This window comes from Peromyscus maniculatus, chromosome 16 (assembly GCF_049852395.1).
Source record: "Peromyscus maniculatus bairdii isolate BWxNUB_F1_BW_parent chromosome 16, HU_Pman_BW_mat_3.1, whole genome shotgun sequence".
NCBI classification, from domain to species: Eukaryota; Metazoa; Chordata; class Mammalia; order Rodentia; family Cricetidae; genus Peromyscus; species Peromyscus maniculatus.
The window spans coordinates 51227734-51252414 of record NC_134867.1 but is presented as its reverse complement, the minus strand read 5'-3'; the positions used below and the strand labels follow the sequence as shown (position 1 = coordinate 51252414).

The following is a 24681-nucleotide window of genomic DNA, read 5'->3' as shown; positions in this document are numbered from 1 at the left end:
GATCATGTACAAAATATAAGTAAAGCAACTAGACAGAAACTCTTCAATTTTCTAACTTGGGGGCTATGAATGCAAACTGGGGAAAAAATCTTTCTTTGGACTTTACAGGTAGTAAAAAAGTTCTTCTTTAAGCTTATGGGGAAGAAAAAGTTTCCTATGGAAGCTTTTGACCTGGGACAGCTGAAATGCTAAGTCTAAGCAGCAGGAGAAAGTGATTTCTCCCTGAGGCAAAAATGTGGGTGTAAGAAGTCAAAAAGTTTGAAGTTCAGAAGGTTTGGGAAAAGTTGGTCTATTTCTTTTGGGGGAAAAATCTTTCTCTTAAACTAAAAGCTTTTCTTGGTAAATTTGGGGGGGAAATCTCTCTTAAAAGCTTTAATCTTTCTCAAAAGCTTTCAAACTTAAAAACTAAAGACTTAGCCGGGCGGTGGTGGCGCACGCCTTTAATCCCAGCACTCGGGAGGCAGAGGCAGGCGGATCTCTGTGAGTTCGAGGCCAGCCTGGGCTACCAAGTGAGTTCCAGGAAAGGCGCAAAGCTACACAGAGAAACCCTGTCTAAAAAAAAAAAAAAAAAAAACAAAACTAAAGACTTTCAGAACTCTCTCAGAAGGACAAAAATTAGAATCACCTGAAGATATTAATATGGGAACCACCTGTGATTCACTCTAAGGGAAAATAACAAACCTTAAGACAGCAAAACCTCTCTAATTTCTGTCTTTCAAGCTTTCAAAATCCTCCCTGCAATACAGGAGGCAGGGATGGAGTTCCTAAAACCTCTCTTCTAAGCTCTGTTTCTTCAAGCTAGTAGAAGACAGTGGGTCAGAGTACCCTGAGGGAAACACTTGAGAGTGCAGGTAAAGAGCTACAGAGAGCCCAAAAGGGCAGGAAACTTTACCTGAAAAAAGCAAAAAAGCCAAGCTTTTCAGTTACAGCCCAGCTGAGGCATCAGTAGTTTTGTTTCTGAGTGAGCATTTCAGAATAAAAAGGTGCTCCTAATCATCCTAAAGCAAAGATCCCCTGAAGCAATGCAAACTGTTAGCATGGTATCCTCCCTTCTGACCAAAAACCCAGAGGCAACTGGTCAGCATCTCTGAGTTGGAGTGCATTTCAGGGAAACTAGGGTTCCTGCAGTTGTAAACTTCCTGGAGCAGAGCTGAGGCAGGAAGGTGCAGGACCCAGGGGAAGATTGCTAATGAACAAACCTAAAGCCTGTGGGAATGGCACAGTTGTCCACTTTCCTACAAGTCCTGGGTTGATAGGTCCACAGCTGCAAAAAGAAATCTGAGAAAAGCTTTCCTATCAGAGTAAGGACCTTTCTGGGAAAACAGTAAAGCTGAACTGTGTCTGAAGCAGTTGTGCTGCCGAGTCAGCAACACTGTCTGGGGAAAGAGCCCAGCCAGGTCAAAATAGAATTATCTAGGTATAAAGCTTTCTTTTCTGTCAGAAAAAGCATCTCTTTGAGAAAAGCTTTGTTTCAACTGAATCCCAGTGAGATGAGGGAATATAGCCCTGAGGGGTGATTGCCTCTGACATAAGCTCTTCCCTTGAGTACCCAGACAAACACAACCCACTGGGGGACTGGGCCAGGTGAAGGCATGATGAGGCAAAGCACCTGTCCTAATGGGAGCTTAGAGATGGCAAAACCCTCCCCTGTTAGAAAAGCAGAAGCTTGATTTATGAACACAAACTCCACAGACCCCAAAAACAGAAACAGACAAAAAGCCCCTACCTTCAGTAACAGGAAAAACCACCACTTTAGTGTCAAAAACTGTTTCTGGGGCAGAGGGTATAAACTGAGACCAAACTGGGAACCGACTCTCTGAAGAAACGGAAAAGGGACAGATTCCTCCCCAGAAAATGCATGACCTGCTAGAGTTTGAGGCAGATTTGGGTTGGGGGGGGTTGCTACCTCCAAAGGCAGCTAGCAGAGGAACAGAGCAGCCTGAGATAGCTGAAGCTCTGCATCTGGGGGGAAAGGGAGAAGCAAAATGAGAATAAAATCAGTGGGAGAAAATCTCTCTGAAGGAGCTATGAAGAAGCTCTGTTGTAAATGCTTTTGTTTTCCACTGAGTGGCTAAGGTTAACACAAGCCCCCAGGAAAGTTGTGTGGAACTAAGGAGCATGGAACTAAAGAAGATCAGCTCCAATGCTGTTCCTATAAAGGAACCAGAATGAAAGTGGCCCGATTAGTGTTTCTGAGGTTTTGTCACTGGTTAATGCAAACAGTGAGGAAATAAGGGTTTGGAGCTGTGCTGCCTTTGGCTTTACTAACTCCTTTAGAAAAATACTTTATATCACCTAATAGCTGTGTAGTTTTGGAGAAGAGCTTTACAGCATTAAATATGGTAATTTCACCGTCAGCGTGAAGTTTTCCTTAGAGCAAACCAAAAGTGCTGCTGTAATAGAAACATTTGTCTTCAGAAGCACTTAGGGGAGCTATTATGAATGGTGAAGGGACAGCCTCCAGTTAAAAACCGTTTACTGCTGATAGTGCATCTCTGCTGGTTCTGGATCTTGAGAGAACTTAGCAGCTTTGGGGTGTGGCTTCATCCTGAGAATGTTACAGTTCCCTAGCAACAAGTATCACAACTCTATAAAGACAACATTCACTATATCCCAGTGTTGTATAGCAAAGCTGACTATAAACTCTAAACTTTAGAAATGATGTACGTACTTCCTGTCTAGTTAAGAGAATCTTTCTAATAGAGATAATGATAATTAAGAGTAAGAAGTAGAAAAAGATGAAAATAAGATGTGAGTTTGTAGAAATTCTGTCTTGTTAGATCTGTGTTAAGAAATCTTTAGGTGTTTGCTAAGATTAAATATATGCTAATGGTAGCCTATATAAGTTTGTAAAATAGACCTATAGAGTTCCTTTAAGAATATAAGCTTGTAAGAAGTATCTAAGGTAGTCTTAAGACATGTAGTAATAAGCTTGTCAGAAGTGAAGATGCTAGTTGTAAATGTAAGTTTAAATAACAAATAAGATAAGAAGTATATAAGAAGTAATAAGAAATATATTTGCTAAAGTAGTTCTATAGTTTCCTTAAAGAGTATAAATAAGTAGATGTTAATATGTTATATGTGAGTTTGTAAAAAATGTGTAAATGTTGAGTGTGAATTTATGCTTAAGCACGTTACATGTGAGTTTGTGTAAGTGTAAATATTGAGTGTGAATCTATGCTTAATGTATATGGTAAAAGAATCTGAGACACAGAAGATAGTGTCCTAGTAGACTGCAAAAATGGGCAGTCTGAATGGTTTCAAAAGCTCCAGAAGCCGCTAAGAAGCTAAGAATGGTGGACGCCAGAACGAGCACAAGGCATCCGCAGCTGAGATCCGTGGAAAATCGAAGCAACACAGAAAAACCTGAGCTAACATCAAAAACGGTGCAGTTTAAAATATTACTACTATACTAAAAAGGTCTCTGGCTTGAGAAAAAAAGAGATGCTTGTTTGAACTAAAATTGTTAACTGCAAAAAGTTTTGGCTGTAAAACTTCTCTTCATATTTGGAAGTGAAAGCCTGATATCAGAATTTACTTTTTGGAACGTTTTAAAATGAGATATAATTACAAAATATTTTGGTCATGGATTTCTCATATTTGGAAGGCTAGTACCACAATTTATCATTTGAATTTTGGGACTTAATGAAGTGAACAATAGATTTCATTGCAATGGGACAATTTTGAGTTTACTTATAGTAATGACCTAGGAACTGTTTTCTGGAATTGGGTTAAAAATGGAACTGTTTCAATGAAGAAATTTATTGTTTCTACCTTGACTCAAGATGCAGTTTTGTGTATGCATATATGCTGGTGATTCATGTATTGTTCTATGTTAAAAATGCAATTGTTTTGTGGAACAGTTTAGCATAAAAATTGAATTACTTATGGAACTGGTTTTGTGTTACAAATGGAACTGTTTAAACGGAAAAGTTTGGATTTTCTAATTAGGCTTGAGACTTTGCTTAAAAAATTATAAAGACAAGAGAGAGTTAATATTTCTTAGTCTATTTAATTAAAAATATTTTTTTGTTATTTGAGTGGATTAATGTTATGTTTTGTTAGTAACAAATGCAAATGGGTATTCAAAAATTTAAAGTGTGAAGAGTTTTATTATAAAACTTCTTTTGGATGTTTTGCTAAAGTTTTCAAAGTGTATTAATGGTTAGATTGAGAATATTGCTTTTCAATATGGGTTTGTAGGAATTGTATAAGTTTGGGTTCCTCTAACTAGGTTTGGGATTTTGTTTAAAACATTATAAAAAAAAAAAAAAGGAGGAGTTATGAGGTTGAATTATGTTTGCAGAAATTATGTTTAACCTATTGATATTAATGTACCCTGGTTTTGTGGAGTTAAGGAAATATTTAAGTTTGATGTGAATACATCGAAGTTTTTCCTATGTTCTGTTAGCAAGAAAATTCAAATGATTAAGTGTTCAAGTTGTAAGACGGAGAAAATTGTAAACTATATATAGCACCATATATGCTAATTCAAATGGTTCTGTTAAGAGTTTGCTTTGTGTTGTAAGATTGGGAGAATTGTGACTATGTATAGCAATATTTATGTTAACCTGTTAATGGTAATGATGAAGCTAAGGGATTCTTTAAGTTTGTAGTCGCCTTAAGAGTTTTTGGGCCAGCACCGCGGCTTGGCTCAAAGTTTGCGCCGCCCTTGCGCCACGTGCCCGATGGATGGGTGATCGACTGCGGCGGCGGCGGCGGCGGCAGGGTGAGCAATGGCCATATTTGCCGTCGCGGCCCGAGCCAGCGGCAACAAAAAGTGCGCGGGCTCCCGTTGGGCGCTTGGACGGGCGCAGGGATGTGTGGCCGCCCGGGCCGGGCCTCCTGGGCTCCGGCCTCCGCTTCTTCGGCGCCGCCGCCGCCAAGGTAAGCAAGCCATCGCACTCGCGGCCTGGCCGGAGCGGCTCGGCTTGGCCGGGCCCGCCCAGGCGTGCCTGCCGCCCGCGGGGATGTCGTTCAAGCCGAACTTGACCGCGCACATGCCTGCCGCCGCCACCGCCACCGCGCTCAACGCCGGAAGCGTCCACTCGCCTTCTATGAGCATGGCGACATCCTCCCAGTCCTGCCAGCTGCTGAGTGACTATGGGCCGCCATCACTAGGCTACACCCAGGGAACTGGAAATAGCCAGGTGCCTCAGAGTAAATATGCAGAGCTGCTGACCATCATTGAGGAGCTGGGGAAAGAGATCAGACCCACGTATGCGGGGAGCAAGAGCGCCATGGAGAGACTAAAACGAGGCATCATTCATGCTCTAAGCCTGGTTCTGGAGTGCTTGGCTGAAATGGAATGGAATGCCAGGTCCTAGCCCCTGGCCAATGTGAAGGCCCATCTCGCCACCCCATGGAGATGAGAGGCTTTGTTCAAGATGGCAGTAGCTTTCCTGCCTTGGTCCTTAAGCTCTGAACCCACATTCAGAAGATTGGAAGACATTTGCAGTTACTGATGATGTGCATTTTAAGTAGTTAGGAACGATCCAGCTCTTTTTTTTCCCAAGCATTGATTTGAAAGATGTTTGTGAAGCCACTCACAGCAAGCTATTGTTTGCCCCCAAATACCAGTGTCCCCTTTAATCTCCCTTCATTTGCCATTTGTGTCACCCCAGTTGACTTTCTGTCCATGTGCTCACCAGCCTCTGGGGACTCCAGTGCAAACCACCCTGTGTTTGCTTAGTAGCTGGCCGGCCTGTGTGCAGTGTAGACCCTGCTCCACGAGCTTCTCTGCTTACGCGTTTGCATGACTGAGTGCTTTGAAGTCAGTCTCAAAAGTGCGCAAGTTATAAACACAGAAGAAAGAGCAATCTACCCAGCCTACCAAGCGCCCTGCAAATGTCCATCTTGAGACTGTAGATCTCAGTTCCGTGTTTACTGTGAGACGATCACAACATCCGGGAGAAGACGACTGAAACTTGCATCTTTGTATTTTTTACTTGATGTAATAAAGCTTATTTTCATTAACAAAAAAAAGAGGTTTTGGTTTAGAAAGGGCTTGAGGCAGCTAAGACTGCTGTAGTCACCTTGGACCTAATACAAAAAAGAAATGCCATCTATATCATCCTCTACTCCCACACTGGGAGGTGTAACAGCTATGGAGATTGCTGTAAGCCATTAATAATTAGTTGTTTTTTTATATATTAAGAAAGGGGGGCTGGTGAATCTATTCTTAATGTATATGGTGAAAGAACCCAAGACACAGAAGGTTAGTGTCCCAGTAGACTGCAAAGCAGGCAGTCTGAATGGTTTCAAATGCTCCAGAAGCCACTAAGAAGCTAAGAATGGCGGATGCCAGAACCAGCACAACAAGGCATTCACAGCTGAGATCCGTGGAAAATCGACGCAACACAGAAAAACCTGAGCTAACATCAAAAATGGTGCGGTTTAGAATACTACTGTACCTAAAAAGGTCTCTGGCTTGAGAATAAAAGTTCAGAGATGCTTGTTTGAACAAAAATTATTAACTGCAAAAAGTTTTGGTTGAAAAACGTCCTTTCATATTTGGAAGTGAAAGCCTGATACCAGAAGTTTTCTTGTTTGAACTTTTTGAACTTAAAATGAGATAAAATTACAAAAAGATTTTGGTTATGGATTTCTCATATTTGGAAGGCTAGTACCAGAATTTATCATTTGAATTTTAAGACTTAAATGAAATAAACAATAGAGATTTCATTGTAATGGGACAGTTTTGAGTAATGACCTAGGAACAGTTTTCTGGACTTGGGTTAAAAATGGAATTGTTTAAATTAAGAAATGTATTTCTACTTAGAATCAAGATGCAATTTTGTGTAGCATATATGCTTTATTAACCGGTGACCTATGAATTGTTTTGTGGAACTGTTTATGTAAAAATGGAATTACTTATGGAACTGGTTTTGTGTTACAAATGGAACTGTTTAAACAGAAAAGTTTGAGTTTTCTAACTAGTCTTGAGATTTTTGCTTAAAATTATAAAGAAAAGGGAGAGTTAATATTCCTTAGTCTATTTAATTTAAATTGTTGTTTGAGTGGATTAATGTCATGTTTTTTTAGTAACAAATGCAAATGGGGTATACTAAGAGACTACTTTTAAAGTGTGTAAAGAGTTTTATTAAGAAACTGCTTTTGGATGTTTTACTAAAAGTTTTCAAAGTGTTAATGGTTAGATGAAAATATTGTTTTTCAATATGGGTTTGTAGGAATTGTATAAGTTTGGGTTCCTTAACAAGGTTTGAGATTTGTTTAAAAAATTATAAAGAGGTGATGGGGCCAGCAAGGGGAGCGGTACAAACAAGGGGAGCGTGGCGGCAGCAGGGTGGCAGCGGGACAGGGATAGCAGCAGGATGAGAGCAGCCTAACGGGGCTGTGCGATTGAGGGGAGCGGTGCGATCCGGGTGGCAGCGGGACTAGGGTGGCAGCCAGACAAGGGCAGCCAAGTGGGGCGTGGCTGTGCGGGGCGGCGGCAGGGCGAGCTAGGAAAGCGGTGCAAGCGGGGCTGCAGCGGGGTGGGGATAGCGGCCAGACGAGCAGAGCAGATCCGGGGTCCCCGAAAGACCCGCGTGGAATCAGGACTGGCGGGGGCGAGCCGGGCTGAGAGCCAGGGAGAGGAGCGGCTGCCAGGGGAGATTGAAGAAGGCAGCTGGGTGAGCTTGAAGGAAGCCGGGCAAGTGCAGCCCAGCCGGACATAGCTCGGTGGGACGGAGCGGGGGGGAGCAGGGGGGGCAGCCAAGGGACATCAAGGGGGCGGCAGCGGGGCCAGCAAGTAGTGTGAGCGTCGCAGTTGAGCATACTACGCGAAGCAGGCTTAGAAAAGAGCGCTGTGGCTGGGGGCCAGAAGCGGTTTCTGAGCCAGGCATCCAGCCCAGAGGCGAACGGGTTAAGGGAGGGGGCGGGGTGCGATGAGTCACCTTAAGGGGTGCGGCCGGGTTTTGCCAATTGGCGCGCTGCAGCGAGAGCAAGGCTGGGCTACGTCACCCGCAGCTTAAATAGCAGGTCAGGTCCCCGGGTGCCCATGCAGCTGCGGCGGACCTGAGCGGTGGCAGCGGTGTGGCAGCAAGAAAAGCTCAGCCGAGCGAGGGGAGCTGGGTGAGTGAGGGGAGTGGGGTGGCAGAGGGACAAGCCTGGCTGAGCTGGTAGGTGCCAAGCCCAGAGCCTGAGCATGGCCATGTGGGGCAGCAGAGGGGAGAGCGCGGCCGAGCTGCCTGGAGCAATGCAGAACAGTGAGTCTTCCAGGAGGCCAAGGAGGCAGAACTCAGGCAGCCTGATGAGCGGGGAGACAGCGAGGCCAGATGGGCCAGGAGCGGGGCCGCAGCGGTTAGAGCGGGACCAGCTAGGCAAGCCAGGCGGGAGCAAGGCAAGTGGGCCAGGGAGGGAGCTGGCGAGTAGGGGAGCAAGTCCAGTGGGCCTGGGAGCCAGTGATCAAAGGGGAAACCACCCGAGACCAGAGCCCCAGCCCCCACCCTTCTACTTTCATGGTCGCAGGCTGCTTGCATCTAAGCTTGACAGAAATTACAGGGTGCAGAGAGGGAGGACCAGAGCTGCACGGGCCCTAAGGGACTCCAGGAGAGATATAGGAAAAGATGGGAACTAGGAACCCGCCAGGCTGGAGCACAGAAAGGTCTGAATTCACAGCCTAAGTGCCCAGGTTTTGCTAATCCCTCCACAGGGTCCTCTGCGGGGCTGTACTGAGGACTCTGATTCTCTTTACAGCCCCGGTCACACCTGTTGGTAGCCAGGATTCAGGAAGGAACGATGGCAAAGGCCAGTGCCCCCATGTGCAATGGTTCCCGAAATCTGAACCTTTTGGTACTACTGAGCTGTCTGGAGTTCATGCTGCCCACTGGTAAGTTCTGGCATTTAATTGGGGGAGGAGGGAACTGAACTACTGGTCAGGAGGTCACAGTCTCCTCACAAGAAGCTCCTGAGCTTCTCTGCACTGTCACCAGGATTTAAGTCCAGACGCCCTGGTCCTCACCATGCCCCTCCCTGATTCTCTTCAGTGGATTCACAAAGTTAGGGGGAAAGTCACTGCGGGAGGTCCGGGAACAGGCTACAGGAATAAGGAGGGCAGGGTAGCAGAGGGGGTAGCTAGTGACCCCCTTGGCATCACTGGGATCAGCTGAAGTCTAAACCCAGTCACCAGTGTGGGCCCCTCCAGGAGGAGGTCTCAGACAGCTCCCCCCTGGACCTAAGGCATGCTGTGCTCTGAAGACTGCCTCCCTGGGGATTCCTCACAAGCTCTCCACCATTAGATCACAATAGACACTTCCAGGTACAAGGCAGCCACAACCATGGACATTCCTACTCCCCCGGTTTTTTCTTTATATTCTTCTTCCTGTTCTTGTTCGTTTGTTTTAAGGCAGGATTTCATACTGCAGCACACACTGTAAAATCTGTAACAGTCCCTTCTCTCCCTTGGGCTTCCAAGCTCTGGGATTAGATTTGTTGCTGGTTGGTTTTGCCCTTTTGGGGGCTCACCAAATAATCCCCTACCAAATAAATCATACATGGAGGCTCATTCTTAATTATACATGCCTGGCCTCAGCTTGGCTTCTTTCTTACCACCTTTTCTGTATTTAAATTATCTCATCGATCTTATGCCTCTGGACTTTTTCCTTTTCTGACTTCTGTGTATCTTACTTTCACTCTTACTCTGTGGCTGGCTGTGTAGCTGAGTGGGCTAGCCCTTGGCATCCTCTTCTCCTTGTTCTCTTGCTCTTTCTTCTTCTCATTTTCCAACTCTCTTTTTCTTCTTCCTTCTTCCCAAATTTCTCTCTTTATTCTCTCTCCCTGCCAGCCCCACCTATCCTTTCTCCTGCCTTGCTATTGGCTGTTCAGTTCTTTATTAGACCATCAGGTGTTTTAGACAGGCACAGTAACACAGCTTCACAGAGTTAAACAAATGCAACATGAACAAAAGTAACACACCTTAAAATAATATTCTACAACACAGATTTGTCCCACCAAGCTCAGCTTCAATTCCCACGTGACTTACCAGCCTGGTCAGCTCCCTTCCCTGCCCACCTAGCCTTCCCTACTTTCCCATCCATAAAGTGCAGTCAGTGTGACAGATACAGAAGGAACAAGCTGGTGAATGGGACAGCAGATTTGCCCTCTGTCCATTAGGGGATTAGGATATATCCCATGTACCAGTCTTGGTGCCCATCCCCTCAGAGTGTCTTCAAAAGTACAGCCAAAGCTGCCTGTTTCCCGGTCAGCAGTGGGTTCTGTGCTGCCTGTGACTTCTGGGTCAGCTGGAAATGACAGGAGGAGATCCTGGCTTTAGGGCATCTTGATCTCTCCACTGCTGTCCAGTGGATTCCTTGGATCCCATGGCCATCGAGGACACTCCTGGAAGCCTGAGGAGCTTGCTGAGGGAGAGGTGGCAGCTTACTTGAGAACTAACCTCAGTCACCTCCTCTAGATGAGGTAAGATCTCCACAACCATCTGGGGAACAGGAGATGTTCTCTCAGACAAGAGTCCTTGTCTTTCCCTGCTAGGCAGCTCTCAACACACAAGTGACTCTTGTGTCCCTGCAGCGATGTCTCACTTCTGGACATCTTGTCTGACCATGACCTGTCCTCCTAATCACCTACTGGGAAAGAGCTCACCTCATGATGTCTGCCTGAGGCCTGATGGAGCTTCTCATAGCCCAGCATCACAGGCCACTCTCTCCCAGGCCCAGTTCCATGCAGAAGCCACAATGAAATAGAGTACACTTCTCTGCTGCAGGTGGGTCAGCCTGTCTCCTGCCAAGCAGTGAACTCCACCCAGAGCCATTTCCTAGAATTGACCCCTGAGGCTGACAGATTGTCCTGGGTCATAGGGCCCTAGACTCAGGTCTAGCCCTGCTCTTCATGAATGTATTTTCTTGCTGCTTTCAACCTACAAAGGCAGAACTGAGCAGGCATAACAGCAACCAATTGGCCTACAAAGACTTCAGTATTTATATAGTAGTGGTATAAGTTACATTTCTGTTACTGAGATAAAACACCAAGGCCACAGTAACATACAGAAGGAAGGGTTTGAGGAAGCTTATAGTTTCAGAGGGACAAGAGTCCGTCACCTCACCGCAGAGAGGCATGGCAAAGGACATGCATAGTGGCCAGAACAGGAAGCTTAGAACCCACATATTTTTAGTTTAGTTTGAGTTTTTGAGACAAGGTCTCACTATATAGTTCTGCTGTCCTAGGACTCACTATGGAAAACAGGCTGGAAAAAAACTCATAGAGAGCCACCTTCCTCTGCCTCTCAAGTGCTGGGATGAGAGCCCTGTGATACCATGCCCACCTGAGAGCCCACATCTTAAACCTCAGGCAAGGTCCAGAGATGAAGAAATGGGAATGGGTTTTAAAGCCACACCCCCAGTGACATACTTCCTTCAGCCAGGCCACACCTCCTAGACCTATCCAAACAGCTGCCACCAAATGGGGACCCAGTATTCAGACATCCTGCTCTATAGAGGACAGGCTCATTCAAACCACCACACTAGACATTCACAGGGGCATCTTGGGGTTCATCCCTGAGTGACAAGACAGTATTGAGGTGATACAAAAGAATGATTGCACTTGATGCAGGGCTGGATGGTCCCTCTTATTGGGACCTGATGTGCCCTCCTAGGAAGTCAATCTGGGGCTGTCTTTGAGGTGGTTCAGTTTTAATTGTTTTTTGTTTTGTTTTGCTTTTTTAGATCTTTCTTTCTTTCTTTCTTTCTTTCTTTCTTTCTTTCTTTCTTTCTTATTTTCTTTCCTTCTTTCAAGGTTTTATCCTTGAGAGAAAAGGAAAGCAGACTGGAAGGATGTCCAATGCTGCAGCGAAATTCTCTTCTGTCAAAATTTTCTATCTTCTATCCCTTTCTCAATTACTATCTGTGAAAAATAAGTATACAGTATAGGGTAGTAATATAGTTTAGGAAAAACTTAGAAGTGTAAGATTGTGTAGGAAAAAGCAAGGCAACTAGACAGAAAAACTCTTCAATTTTCTCACTTTGGGAGCTATAAATGCCAACTGGGGAAAAAATCTTTCTTTGGGCTTTATGGGTAGTAAAAAAGCTCTTCTCTGAGGTTATGGGGAAGAAAAAGTTTCCTATGGAGGCTTTTGACCTGGGGACAGCTGAAATGCTAAGTCCAAGAAGCAGGAGAAAGTAATTTCTCCCTGAGGCAAAAATGGGGGTGTAAGAAGTCAAAGTTTAAAGTTGGGAAGTTTTGGGAAAAGTTGGTCTTTCTCCTGGGGGAAAAATTTTTCTCTTAAACTATAAAGCTTTTCTTGGAAGATTTGGGGGGAAAATCTCTCTAAAAAGCCTTAATCTTTCTCAAAAGCTCTCTTAAACTTAAAAACTAAAGCCTTTCAGAACTCTCAGAAGGCCAAAAATTAGAATCACTTGAAGATATTAGTATGGGGACCACCTGTGATTAGCTCTAAGGGAAAACAACAACCCTCTTAAGACAGCAAAACCTCTCCAAGTTCTTTCAAGCTTTAAAAATCCTTCCTGCAATGCAGGAGGCAGGAACAAGTTCCTAAAAACCTCTTCTAAGCTCTGTCTCTTCAAGCTAGTAAAAGACAGTGGGTCAGAGTACCCTGAGGGAAATGCTTGGGGAGAGTGTGTGTAAAGATCTACAGAGAGCCCAAAAGGGCAGCAAACTTTGCCTGAGAAAAGCAGAAAAGCCAAGCTTTTCAGTTACAGCTGAGCTGAGGCATCAAGGGTTTTTGTCTGAGTGAGCATTTCAGAATGGAAAAGTGCTCCTAATCATCCTAAAGCAAAGATCCCCTGAAGCAATGCAAACTGTTAGCATTGTATCCTCCCTTCTGACCAAAAACCCAGAGGCCACTGGCCAGCATCTCTGAGTTGGAGTGCATTTCGGGGATACTAGGGTTCCTGCAGTTGTAAACTTCCTGGAGCACAGAGCTGAGGCAGGAAGGTGCAGGACCCAGGGGAAGATTGCTAATGAACAAACAAAGCTAAAGCTGGTGGGAAGGGCACAGTTGTGCGCTTTCCTACAAGTCCTGGGTTGATAGGTCCACAGCTGCAAAAAGAAATCTGAGAAAAGCTTTCCTATCAGAGAAAGGACCTTTCTGGGAAAACAGTAAAGCTGAACTGTGTCTGAAGCAGTCATGCTGCTGAGTGAGAATGCTGTCTGGGGAAGGAGCCCAGCCAGGGCAGAACAGAACTGTCCAAGAGTAAAGCTTTCTTTTCTATCAGGAGAAAACATCTCTTTGAGAAAAGCTTTGTTTCAACTGACTCCCTGACATGAGGGTGTGTACCTGAGGGGTGATTGCCTCTGGCATGAGCTCTGTCCTTGAGTACCCAGACAAGCAAACACAACCCACTGGGGGACTGGGTCAGGTGAAGGCCAGATGAGGCAAAGCACCTGTCCTAATGGGAGTTTAGAAATGGCAAAAACCTCCCTTATTAGATTTTCAGTCTGTATGCAAACCACACAGACCCCGAAAACAGAAATGGACAAAAAGCCCCTACCTTCAGGAGCAGGGAAATCCGTCACTGTAGTGTCAGAAACTGTTTCTGGGGTAGAGGGGATAAACTGAGGCCAAACTGGGTACTGTCAGGGAGAAAGAATCTGAAGAAACAGAGGGGACAGATTCCTCCCCAGAAAATTTATGACCTGAAAAAGCTGCTAGAGTTTGAGGCAGATTCAGGGGGAGAAAAAAAAAGCCCCTACCTCCAAAGGCAGCTAGCAGAGGTACAGAGGAGCAGACAGATACCTGAAGCTCTGCATCTGGGGGTGGGGGGAGGAACAAGCAAAATGAGAATAAGATCAGTGGGAGAAAGTCTCTCTGGAATAGCTATGGAAAAGCGGTTATACATGATCTTGTTTTCCCCTGACTGGCTAAAACAAACACAAGCCCTGAGGAAAGTTGCTATCAGAAATGCCAGCCTCAGTGCCAGCTAAGGAGGCAGGTGCAGTTCTGATCTGGGGCCAGTGTCCAATGAAGGCAAGACACCTGTTGAAGCCAGCTGAGGAGAGAATAGGAATCTCCCAATGTACCATAGCTGAAAATGTAAAATGCTTGTTCAAATCTCCCGTTGCAAAGGCAAGAGACTTTTTTCAAACCTACCAGGCAAGAATTTGTAAGCAAGTCTGGTAAAAGAGAACCAGTTGACTCTGAAACCCAAAAAGAACTATGGGAAATGACTGATATAAGGGACTGATATTATTATGGACTGATATAAGGGAAATGCATTCTGGGAAAGATAGTTTTCCGCTAAAGATGGCAACATTGCCCTGAAACACTTATGTCAGCTCAAAAATACGTTCATGTAAACTTAAAATACAGCTTTTAAAAGAATAAGGAGGAAAATCGTCTAAGGGCTTAAGTGTCAGTTCCAATGAAAAATTGAAAGGATACAGAGCTAGGTGCTTCTGTGCAAAGTTTTTATGGTAGTAGGATGACAAAAAGCTACCTTTAAGAGCAAACAAGCCACTTTAAAATCCTTAAAACAAGGGAAAGCAGTTTATACACTGAACGTTGTCTTAGATATGAAGAAACTTATGTTGAAATTAAAGTTCTTTGCCTTTTGAACAAACTGCCTGCAATGAGTAATTCCTTTGCATATCTAATAAGGAGACAAGGAAACAGGCATTCAAAAAAGAAATGACTGCTTTATAGATAAGAAACAAACTTCAGAAAATCTAGCTGTTTTACAAAAGAGTTGCTTCACCTGAAAGTTCCTTATTAAAAAACAATGCTATATATTACAGCTGCTATAACATCAGGAGTTAAAGCTACTGAAGTGAAAATACTAAATCCTGAAACTCAAGTGAAATGGAAAGATCCCTACTCGGATTATGGAAGGGTCCCGAGCCTGTGTTAATATGGGGTCGAGGACATGTTTGTGTTTTTTCACAAGAGGAGAATGAAGCTCGGTGGTTACCGGAGCGTCTGGTAAGGAGAGTGGAACTAAGAAAAGTCAGCTTTAATGACGTTCCTATAAAGGAAGTGTAATGAAAGTGGCTGGATTAGTATTTGAGGTTTTTGTTACTGGTTTAAAGCAAACAGTGAGGAAATAAGAGTTCAGAGCTGTGCAGAATTTGGCTTTACTAGCTCCTTTAGAAAAATACCTTATATCACCTAATAGCTGTGCAGTTTTGGCGAAGAGCTTTCCAGCAGCTAAATATGGTAATTTCACCCTCAGAATGAAGTCAAGTTTTTCAGTAGAGCAAACCAAAAGTACTGCTGTGATAGAAACGGTTGTTTGAATTGAAGTTCTTAGGGGAGCTATTATGAATTTGGGTGAAGGGACAGCCTCTAGTTTAAAACCGTTTACCGCTGACAGTACATCTCTGCCAGTTCAGAAAGGCCAAGGGAACTCAGCAACTTTGGGGTGTGGCTTTGTCTGGAGAATGTTACAGCCCCCTAGCAACAAGTATCACAACTCTATAATGACAACACTCACTAAATCCCAGTGCTTTATAACAAAGCTGACTATAAACTCTAAACTTTAGAAATGATGTATGTACTTCCTGTCTAGTTAAGAGAATCTTTCTAATAGAGATGGTGATAATAATTAAGAGTAAGAAGTAGAAAGACAAAAATAAGATAGGTTAGTTTGTAAAAATTCTGTCTTGTTAGATCTGTGTTAAGAAATCTTTAGGTGTTTGCTAAGTTAAATATATGCTAATGGTAGCCTATATAAGTTTGTAAAATAGATCTATAGAGTTCCTTTAAGAATATAAGCTTGTAAGAAGTATCTAAGGTAGTCTTATGACATGTAGTAATAAGCTTGTAAGATGCTAGTTGTAAATGTAAGTTTAAATAAATAAGATGGAATGAATATAAGTATATAAGAATTAATAAGAAATATATTTGCTAAAGTAGTTCTAGAGTTTCCTTAAAGTATAAATAAGTAGATGTTAATATTATATGTGAGTTTGTTTTTTTTTTTTTTTATTTTTTTTATTTTTTTATTTTTTTTTTTTTTGGTTTTTCGAGACAGGGTTTCTCTGTGTAGCTTTGCGCCTTTCCTGGAACTCACTTGGTAGTCCAGGCTGGCCTCGAACTCACAGAGATTCGCCTGCCTCTGCCTCCCGAGTGCTGGGATTAAAGGCGTGCGCCACCACCGCCCGGCTTATATGTGAGTTTGTAAAAATATGTAATGTTAAGTGAGTTTATGCTTAAGCACGTTATGTGAGTTTATGCTTAAGCACGTTATGTGAGTTTGTAAAAAAAAGTGTAAATATTAAGTGTGAATCTATTCTTAATGTATATGGTGAAAGAACCCGAGACACAGAAGGTTAGTGTCCCAGTAGACTGCAAAGTAGGCAGTCTGAATGGTTTCAAAAGCTCCAGAATCCACTAAGAAGTTAAGAATAGCGGACGCCAGAACCAGCACAACAAGGCATTCACACCTGAGATCCGTGGAAAATCGACGCAACACAGAAAAACCTGAGCTAACATCAAAAATGGTGCGGTTTAGAATACTACTGTACCTAAAAAGGTCTCTGGCTTGAGAATAAAAGTTCAGAGACGCTTGTTTGAATAAAAATTGTTAACTGCAAAAAGTTTTGGTTGAAAAATATCTCTTCATATTTGGAAGTGAAAGCCTGATACCAGATTTTATTTCTTGTTTGAACTTTTTGAACTTAAAATGAGATAAAATTACAAAAAGATTTTGGTTATGGATTTCTCATATTTGGAAGGCTAGTACCAGAATTTATCATTTGAATTTTAAGACTTAAATGAAATAAACAATAGAGATTTCATTGCAATGGGACAGTTTTGAGTAATGACCTAGGAACAGTTTTCTGGAATTGGGTTAAAAATGGAACTGTTTAAATGAAGAAATGTATTTCTACTTAGAATCAAGATGCAATTTTGGGTAGCATATATGCTTTATTAACTGGTGACCTATGGATTGTTTTGTGGAACTGTTTATGTAAAAATGGAATTACTTATGGAACTGGTTTTGTGTTACAAATGGAACTGTTTAAACAGAAAAGTTTGAGTTTTCTAACTAGGCTTGAGATTTTCCTTAAAATTATAAAGAAAAGGGAGAGTTAATATTCCTTAGTCTATTTAATTTAAATTGTTGATGAGTGGATTAATGTCATGTTTTGTTAGTAACAAATGCAAATGGGGTATACTAAGAGACTACTTTTAAAGTGTGTAAAGAGTTTTATTAAGAAACTGCTTTTGGATGTTTTACTAAAAGTTTTCAAAGTGTTAATGGTTAGATGAAAATATTGCTTTTCAATATGGGTTTGTAGGAATTGTATAAGTTTGGGTTCCTCTAACAAGGTTTGAGTTTTTGTTTAAAAAATTATAAAGAAAAGGAGGAGTTATGAGATTGAATTATGTTCGCAGAAACCTATTGATATTAATGCACCCTGGTTTTGTGGAGTTGAGGAAATGTTTAAGTTTGATGTGAATACATCGAAGATTTTCCTATGTTCTGTTAACAAGAAAATTCAAATGATTGAGTTAAAGTTGTAAGATGGGGAAAATTGTTAACTATATATATCACCATATATGCTAATTCAAATGGTTCTGTTAAGAGTTTGCTTTGAGGTAATATTGAGAGAATTGTGACTATGTATAGCAATATTTATGTTAACCAGTTAATGGTAATGATGAAGCTAAGGGATTCTTTAAGTTTGTAGTCGCCTTAAGAGTTTTTGGTTTAAGCCGGGCGTGGTGGCGCACGCCTTTAATCCCAGCACTCGGGAGGCAGAGGCAGGCGGATCTCTGTGAGTTCGAGGCCAGCCTGGGCTACCAAGTGAGCTCCAGGAAAGGCGCAAAGCTACACATAGAAACCCTGTCTCGAAAAATCAAAAAAAAAAAAAAAAAAAGAGTTTTTGGTTTAGAAAGGGCTTGAGGCAGCTAAGACTGCTGTGGTCACCTTGGACCTAATTCAAAAGACAAATGCCATCTTTATCATCCTCTACTCCCATACTGGGAGGTGTAACAGCTACAGAGATTGATGTAAGCCATTAATAGTTATTTTTTATATATTAAGAAGCGGGACTTGTGGGAGCCCATTCTTGGGTTCCTTGTGGCTTTACCCAGCAGGTCCGAATAGAGGATGATCAGGACCATGGGCCTGAGTGCAGGTGTCTGAGATGGTCTGCACTTGGCTGTGCTGGGGGAGGAGGTCTTTTGCTCCACCCCTTGGCGTCTCTATGAAAATCCTGGGGCAGAGACAGTCTGGGCCCATTGGAATAGGTTCCAGGCCCACTCGAGGCTATCCTTTATTTTCTATCTGTTTATCTCCCCAAGATTCTCCGCTATAAATCCTTCTATCTAATATTTCCTGCTGCTCACACTCAAGAAAACTCTGGGAAGCTGTGGGGTTGGTGGGTAAATGCCCCACAGCTAACCATCTATCTCTATTTAGGAATTTTGTGTTCTGTTAGCCATGACCCCCTTAAGCAGTTAGGCTTCAAGGTGGGTCCCCCTTCCTCATCAATGGACCACTGCCCTTGATGTTACTGCCTCCTGACCAGTACACCTGATGGGATTTTCTGTACCATGCTGTTGTGATCATCTTTGAGCTCCCAGTAGTGCTGGTTCCCTTCTCCCTGGTCATGCTCACTGGTCTTCTCAACAGGGATGCTCCAGCATCCCACAGAGTGGGATGGTCTCTGCTCACTCCCCATGGAAATATTTGCTGATATATCCACTCTGGCACAGGCAATTCTCAGAGATTTTTGATCACCACTTTTCTACTACCTGATTTCACCTGCCTAGATTAACTTGGTCCTGTAATGTGGGCATGGTCATCCTCTAACCAGTTCCAGGAAGCCATCCCTAGAGCATTGCCTTATATCCCGGGGAATCTGCCAATGGTTTGTTCTAATGTCATTCTATCGCTGTGATAAAACACTCTACCAAAGCAATGAAAAGGAGACAGTGATTTATTTGACTTCTACTTGTAAGCCATAGTCTGTCACTGAGCGAAGTCAGGGCAGGTACTCAGAGACAGGCAGATTGCTATTCCACACAGCATCATCTATGACCAGGGAACTTTTTCACAGTTGGAGAGGAATGGCAGGAACCATGGAGGATGCTGCTTGCTGTCTTGATCTCCTGCACTCCTCCTCTGAATCTTATCCATTCAGAGACCACCTGCCCTGGGAATGGTAATGCCCTTAGTGCCTGGGAATTCCTACCTCATCAACAGTCAAAACAGTCCCTCCATGGACACTTCCTTCTTAGGTGACTCTAGACTGTATCAAACTCACAGCGCGAACCAGCAAAGATATGCAAGTCTTTTCTCTTTTCCCTTCTTTCTGTTTCTTTTTTTAAAGACCCCCCTTCCACAGGTGTCTCTTGTTCCACAGGCAGAGACTGTCTCTGAGCCCCTGCGCTGCATCCCTAACCTCACTGCATGTTTCCTTCACAGATGCTGATTCTCTTTGCTACAGCTTCACTGTGGGCAAGTCAGGGTCTGGACCATGGTGGCACCAAGTCCAAGGCCAACTGAACACAGAAACTGTTATTTACTGTGACAGTTCCAACACCTGTCAGGCCAATGGCATTCTGGGGAACAGATTGAAGGCCACAAAGACCTGGGAAACACAGGCTGACACTCTGAGAGATGGAGTTGACCTGTTCAAACAGCAAATGGTTTACATGAAGCAGGAGAACAATACAATCAGAGGTGAGTTTCAACTGGACCATAGTGCTCGAGATGTAGCTCAGTGGTAGAGGGCTTGCCTGGCATGCATGAGGCCCTAGGTTCCATCCCCACAGCTACAAATTAAAGAATAATCAGATGGGCCCCTGATGGAGAGAACAGGATTTGTGACAGGGTAGGGACATTCATTGTTTTCATGGAGATAAAATGAATTATGGAGGTCCCACCTAAGAGGCTCAGCAGCAAGGTAAAATGTGGAGGGTAGAGCAAGGTCAGAGGATGGGAAGGGAGGTAGGTAGGCCGGCAGGATTCATCAAGGTCAGAGGCTGATCTCTTTCCCATGGGCACAGAGCCCCTCACTCTGCAGGCCAGGATGTGTTGTGGGCATGAAGTAGATGGAGAGTTCAATGGATCCTGGGACTTTGACCTCAATGGACACAAAATGTTTCATGTTGACTCAATCACTGGAAAGTGGACTGAAGTTGAACCTGGATCCAGATGGATGAAAGAGATGTGGGAGAATAACAGGGATGTAACCATCTTCTTAAAAATGACCTCACGGGGGGACTGCAGGTCCTGGCTTGAGGAGATCAAGCCACACTGGGAAGAAAAGCTGGAGCCTACAGGTAACTGGGAAGAAGGGGAGGGAGTTCTCTGCAGATGAGTGTGTGTGTGTGTGTGTGTGTGTGTGTGTGTGTGTGTGTGTGTGTGTGTGTGTGTGTAACAATTTAATCACCATGAGCTCTTCAGTTGATGGCCATTTTTTTTCCATCATTCATTTCGTTTCTCACCCTCTCCTATCTCATTAATTGTGTTTATCTTGTTCTCTCACTGTGGTTCTCACAGGCTGTCACTGTCTGTGCATCCTTTTATTTCCTGTCCTTTTCCTCATTCTAGACTCTCTGCTGCTTTTCATCTCACCGGATCTTTCTTCTTCCCTGCCTCCATCCTCACAGGTAATCTTCATACTTCTTCTCCTACTAGAGGGAAGATGAGGCCCGATCATTGGCCTGCTTTCCCTATCATAGCTGTGTAAGTCTTTGAGGTCAGGAACCATGCCTTCTCTCTCTTCCTACTGGGAATCTGCTTAAACATTCATTGCATAGCAACAGGAGTGGAACTATGTGTGTTTCTGAAGCTAAGTGAGATTTCCTCAGATTTGATGTCTGCTCAGGACTCAACCTGTGTTTCCACGTCAGCCTCTCCAATTGCCCCAGATGTGGACCAGGCTTCGTCCATGGCCATCAAGCCCAACATCTCTGTCCTGCTGATAATCCTCCCCTACTCCATTCTTCTGTGGTTTCTGAGGAGAATCTGTGATCATGAAGGTACTGAGGGCAGTGTTGGGAGTGGGGTAAGGGACAGAAAGAAGGAATGAGGAAGCAAGAGGGAATTCCTGGAGTCCTGCTCTTGACCCTCATTTATAGCATCTTATTGAGAAAGGAGGAAGGAGATCTGGAGTTCATGTCACCTTCAAGCAACAGTTCCTGCATGCTCAGCCTTGAAGGACAGGAATCATGTCACAGACCAGTTTGAAATGAGGGGGGAACACAGCAGGTTCCTAATCTGGAGGGTCCCATGATGCAGATGTGGGGACAGCAGGAACACACACACACACACACACACACACACACACACACACACACACACACACACAGAAAAAAAAACAAAACAAAACAAAAACAAAAACAAAAAACCAAACATGTTAGTTCATATGCAACTGGTAGGGCAACCTGTCCCTTCTTCTGCACAGACCCCAGGCATTCCCACAGTGCACTTACAGACTTGCAGGCTCACACTCATACACAGAAACTAGAAATGAATCAAACAGCAGCAGCAGCCTCCAGAACCCCTGGACCAATGTCCCACTGGAGGCTGTGGGACTGAGCTGCTGCTGGAGTCTGCTGCTCCCATCTGGGCTGCACAGAAAGACAAGGTAGGGCAGGGAGAGTCACACACACAGCTGTGATACCACTCTCAGATTTTGAGAGTTTCAGAATGAAGGGGAAAAGATCTCTGGGACCCCACTAAAGTCCTGGATTACCAGGTCCAAAGGCCATTGTATTGTATAGAGTTCCTCCCCCCTCCTCCAGCCCCTCCCATCTGGACCAGAGTCAGGAAGCAGAGCCAGTCATCACTTTATTCTGAACTTCTTCAGGTCTGCAGCAGGGCCTGGGGCTGACTCTGGCCCATGGGAAAGAAGGGAGGAAGACAGGAGAGGCTCCAGGGATGCAGAGCCCAGGAGTGATGGAGGAGGGAACTGGATGACCCTCTGTGAGGGTGGCTGTCGGGTGGTGATGACTGGTACTGGGCACCCAGGAGAAATGAACCAGGCTGTCCTCAGACCTTCAATGGACCTGTTCCCTTGCTGCAGGTTGAAGATACTGCAGAGAAGGTTGCGAGAGTTCATCTGTTGCAGCCACTCTCCCTCTCATCGGCCTCAACCAGATGAATCATGGTGCTGCTGACACAGTGTTTCATGATCTTTCACTCTCTGCTGCTCACTTGGGTCTTTCTTATCACCTTGTACAAATTCCTTGGTGCTTCCTGGTGGGATTTGACCTTAACATGGAAATACTTGAACTAGAGATCTGGAAAAGAACATGGTTATGTTCCCATCCCTAGCATAGGAAACGGATAACCAGATCTCCGCAGTGGGAATGTGAAGTGTTTACTCCTGTGTGTATAACTTATCAGAACAGAAGTCAGTGTGAGACAGACTAGGAAAGCTCCACCTGTCTAATGGTATTCGACTGGGAGTTAAATTCTATGAAGAATATTAACTTTGTAATAGAGATTTATTATATCACCCCTGTACTAGGCAGTCTTCTCTAGAACAAAAGAATGTATCTATTATTTGTTTGTGACCATATATGATAAAAAGGGATTATTTCATAACAGAACAGGTGATATTTTATAATATTATTGCTATTACAGGTTAGTTTCTGTGACATGCACTAGGTAGTCCAGCAATGCCCACATGCACATTGGAGACAGAGATCCTGGAACCTGCTCAGTCCCACAGGCTGGCTGCCCCTGCAGTGACAATCTGGCAGTGAAAGCCAGAAGGTCCTGGAGAGCTGGTGCTACTGAATCCACATCCTCTTGATGCAGGTTCTGGGTCAGGGCTGCTCTCCACTGTGTGCAGAGAAGCTGCTTCTGCACATCCAGAACCTGTGATGGGAGGAGAATGAACTCCCACATGTTTCCTCTGGCTCAACATGGGCACTTTTGCACAAGTGCACTAGCACACACACACAGACACAGACACACACACACACACACACACACACACACACACACACACACATGACACATATGCACAGTGATAACAAAAAATAAAATAAGGACTCTAAGTATGGAGAGTATAAAATGCATAGTTCACTGTTGAAAACAATTTTGTAGAAGCAGGGTCTCACTATGTAGTTCAGGCTGGCCTGGAACTCAGAGATCCACCTGCCTCTACCTCCTCAGCATCAAACCTAAAGGTATGTGCCACCATGCCTGACTGATCCTTGCATTTTTAGCTCTAATAGTATGTCATTTAAAGTATTAGAACCTTAAAATTGACTATTTCACTCACATTAATTTGTAAACTATAGTGACATTAAGTACAATGGCAATATTCAAATACCTCAGGTATCACTAAAGGAAACCTGTAATCACTAATCATTGGAAATGGAAATCGAGAACTAATTGTTTAGTAGAAGTCTTTGGTAACTGTAACAGGCCCCAGACCTTAGCACAACTGACTCCATGATAGAACTGCCATTGAGGCTGTAAAACTCAGCACATAGACAGCACTACCTGCCCAAACTAAAACAAAGGCCTGATCTATTCAAGCCCAGAGTTAAGGGAAAGTCTCTGAATGTACTAACCTTGCCTTTTGTCTTCTGTAGTTCCACTTCTGGCTAACTGTTCTTGTTAACTGACATCGATCCAGACATTGTTTCTGTGCTTAAAAGCTCTACCTGAGAAAGGTTCAGTGCTACACTGGGATCGCAAATACCCAATGTAGTTGTGACCAACTAATAAAGTGTTTTTATTGACTTAAATTCATGTCTGAGCAGTCTTCTCTGGTGAGTTCCCCACAACATTTGTGCAAGGTCCACCGAGATCCCAGAGCAAGACATGAAGACACTAGAGATCTCAGTCTCTTGGAACAGGGAAGAGTGTGGTGGTCAAGAATCTCCTAGGGCAGTGTTCCTCAATCTGTGGGTCACAACCCCTTTGGGGGTTCAAGGGCCCTTTCAAAGGAGTCACACATCAGATATCCTGCATATCAGATATTTATATTACAATTCAAAACAGTAGCAAAATTACAGTTATGAGGTAGCAACAACAATTTTATAGTTGAGGATCACCACAATGTGAGAACTAGATTAAAGGAAGCATGTAGGAAGGTTTGAGAACCACTGTCCTAGGAGGTGTGCAACCTGAGTTCCTGGTCCCCAGGACTCCCTTTTATCAGTCACTGCTGAATGCTTCAGAGGAGTCTGATGTCTCTACCCCAAAAGGAAACAAACTAGAAAGTCACCCCGTGTATCCTATCTGGATATGAGGTGGTTAAGGTGCCTTCTCTGGACACACAGGAGAGGTCTGACAAGGCCACTGATCCAGTGTCTGGAATCTGTGAGACCTCACTTGATTCACAGTTCAGGTGTATGAATGTGTGGTGGTCACCACTGGTTGTCTTTCTCTCTCTCTCTCTCTCTCTCTCTCTCTCTCTCTCTCTCTCTCTCTCTCTCTCTCTCTCTCTCTCTGTGTGTGTGTGTGTGTGTGTGTGTGTGTGTGTGTGTGTTTGTCAGTCAGTCTGTTTCTGTCAGTTGTGGTTCTCTGTAATACCAGTGGCTTTCTCTGATATGAGAATCTCCTGGATTAAGACCTGTCCCCCTCTGTTGAGGACCCAAATCATTTTGGTTCTGCCAAGTCACCCAGAGACAAAAAAAAAGCCAGAAACAAGGACCGTCCCTGATCTCCCTGAGTGGGAGCACTTCCTTGGTTCATAGCTTGACTCCTGCTCTGGTCAGGGTTGGTCTCTGTGTGGAGGTGAGGAGGGGCCAGGCTTCTCATTCAGGAACCTCTGCCATCTAAGTTA

The 24681-nt window shown here is 44.0% G+C and overlaps 1 protein-coding gene and 1 pseudogene across 2 annotated transcripts; both read left to right on the top strand.

Annotated features, from left to right (window-relative positions):
* The first annotated feature begins 4963 nt into the window (after positions 1–4963).
* LOC102929043 (cyclin-dependent kinase 2-associated protein 1 pseudogene) lies at positions 4964–5985 on the top strand (annotated as a pseudogene).
* A 2720-nt stretch (positions 5986–8705) lies between these two features.
* On the top strand, positions 8706–23638 carry LOC102903525 (UL16-binding protein 1-like). 2 transcript variants are annotated; one of them, XM_042262323.2, is made up of 5 exons: positions 8706–8833; positions 19350–19607; positions 19934–20209; positions 20783–20911; positions 21958–23638. In XM_042262323.2, exons 1-5 carry the CDS (start codon positions 8743–8745, stop codon positions 21960–21962), a joined length of 759 nt encoding a protein of 252 aa, XP_042118257.1. In that variant the 5' UTR covers positions 8706–8742; the 3' UTR covers positions 21963–23638. The 2 variants fall into 2 exon arrangements, with proteins under 2 accessions (XP_042118257.1, XP_015858390.2); XM_016002904.3 differs by lacking the exon at positions 21958–23638 and having other exon boundaries at positions 20783–21212.
* Positions 23639–24681: the final 1043 nt, after the last annotated feature.

Excerpts from the sequence above, each read along its gene's own strand:
- LOC102903525 (XM_016002904.3), top strand. The coding sequence starts at position 8,743 with ATGGCAAAGGCCAGTGCCCCCATGTGCAATGGTTCCCGAAATCTGAAC. Across the intron at positions 8,834-19,349 it reads GGAGTTCATGCTGCCCACTG|ATGCTGATTCTCTTTGCTAC; the intron begins GTAAGTTCTGGC and ends TTTCCTTCACAG. Across the intron at positions 19,608-19,933 it reads GGAGAACAATACAATCAGAG|AGCCCCTCACTCTGCAGGCC; the intron begins GTGAGTTTCAAC and ends CCATGGGCACAG.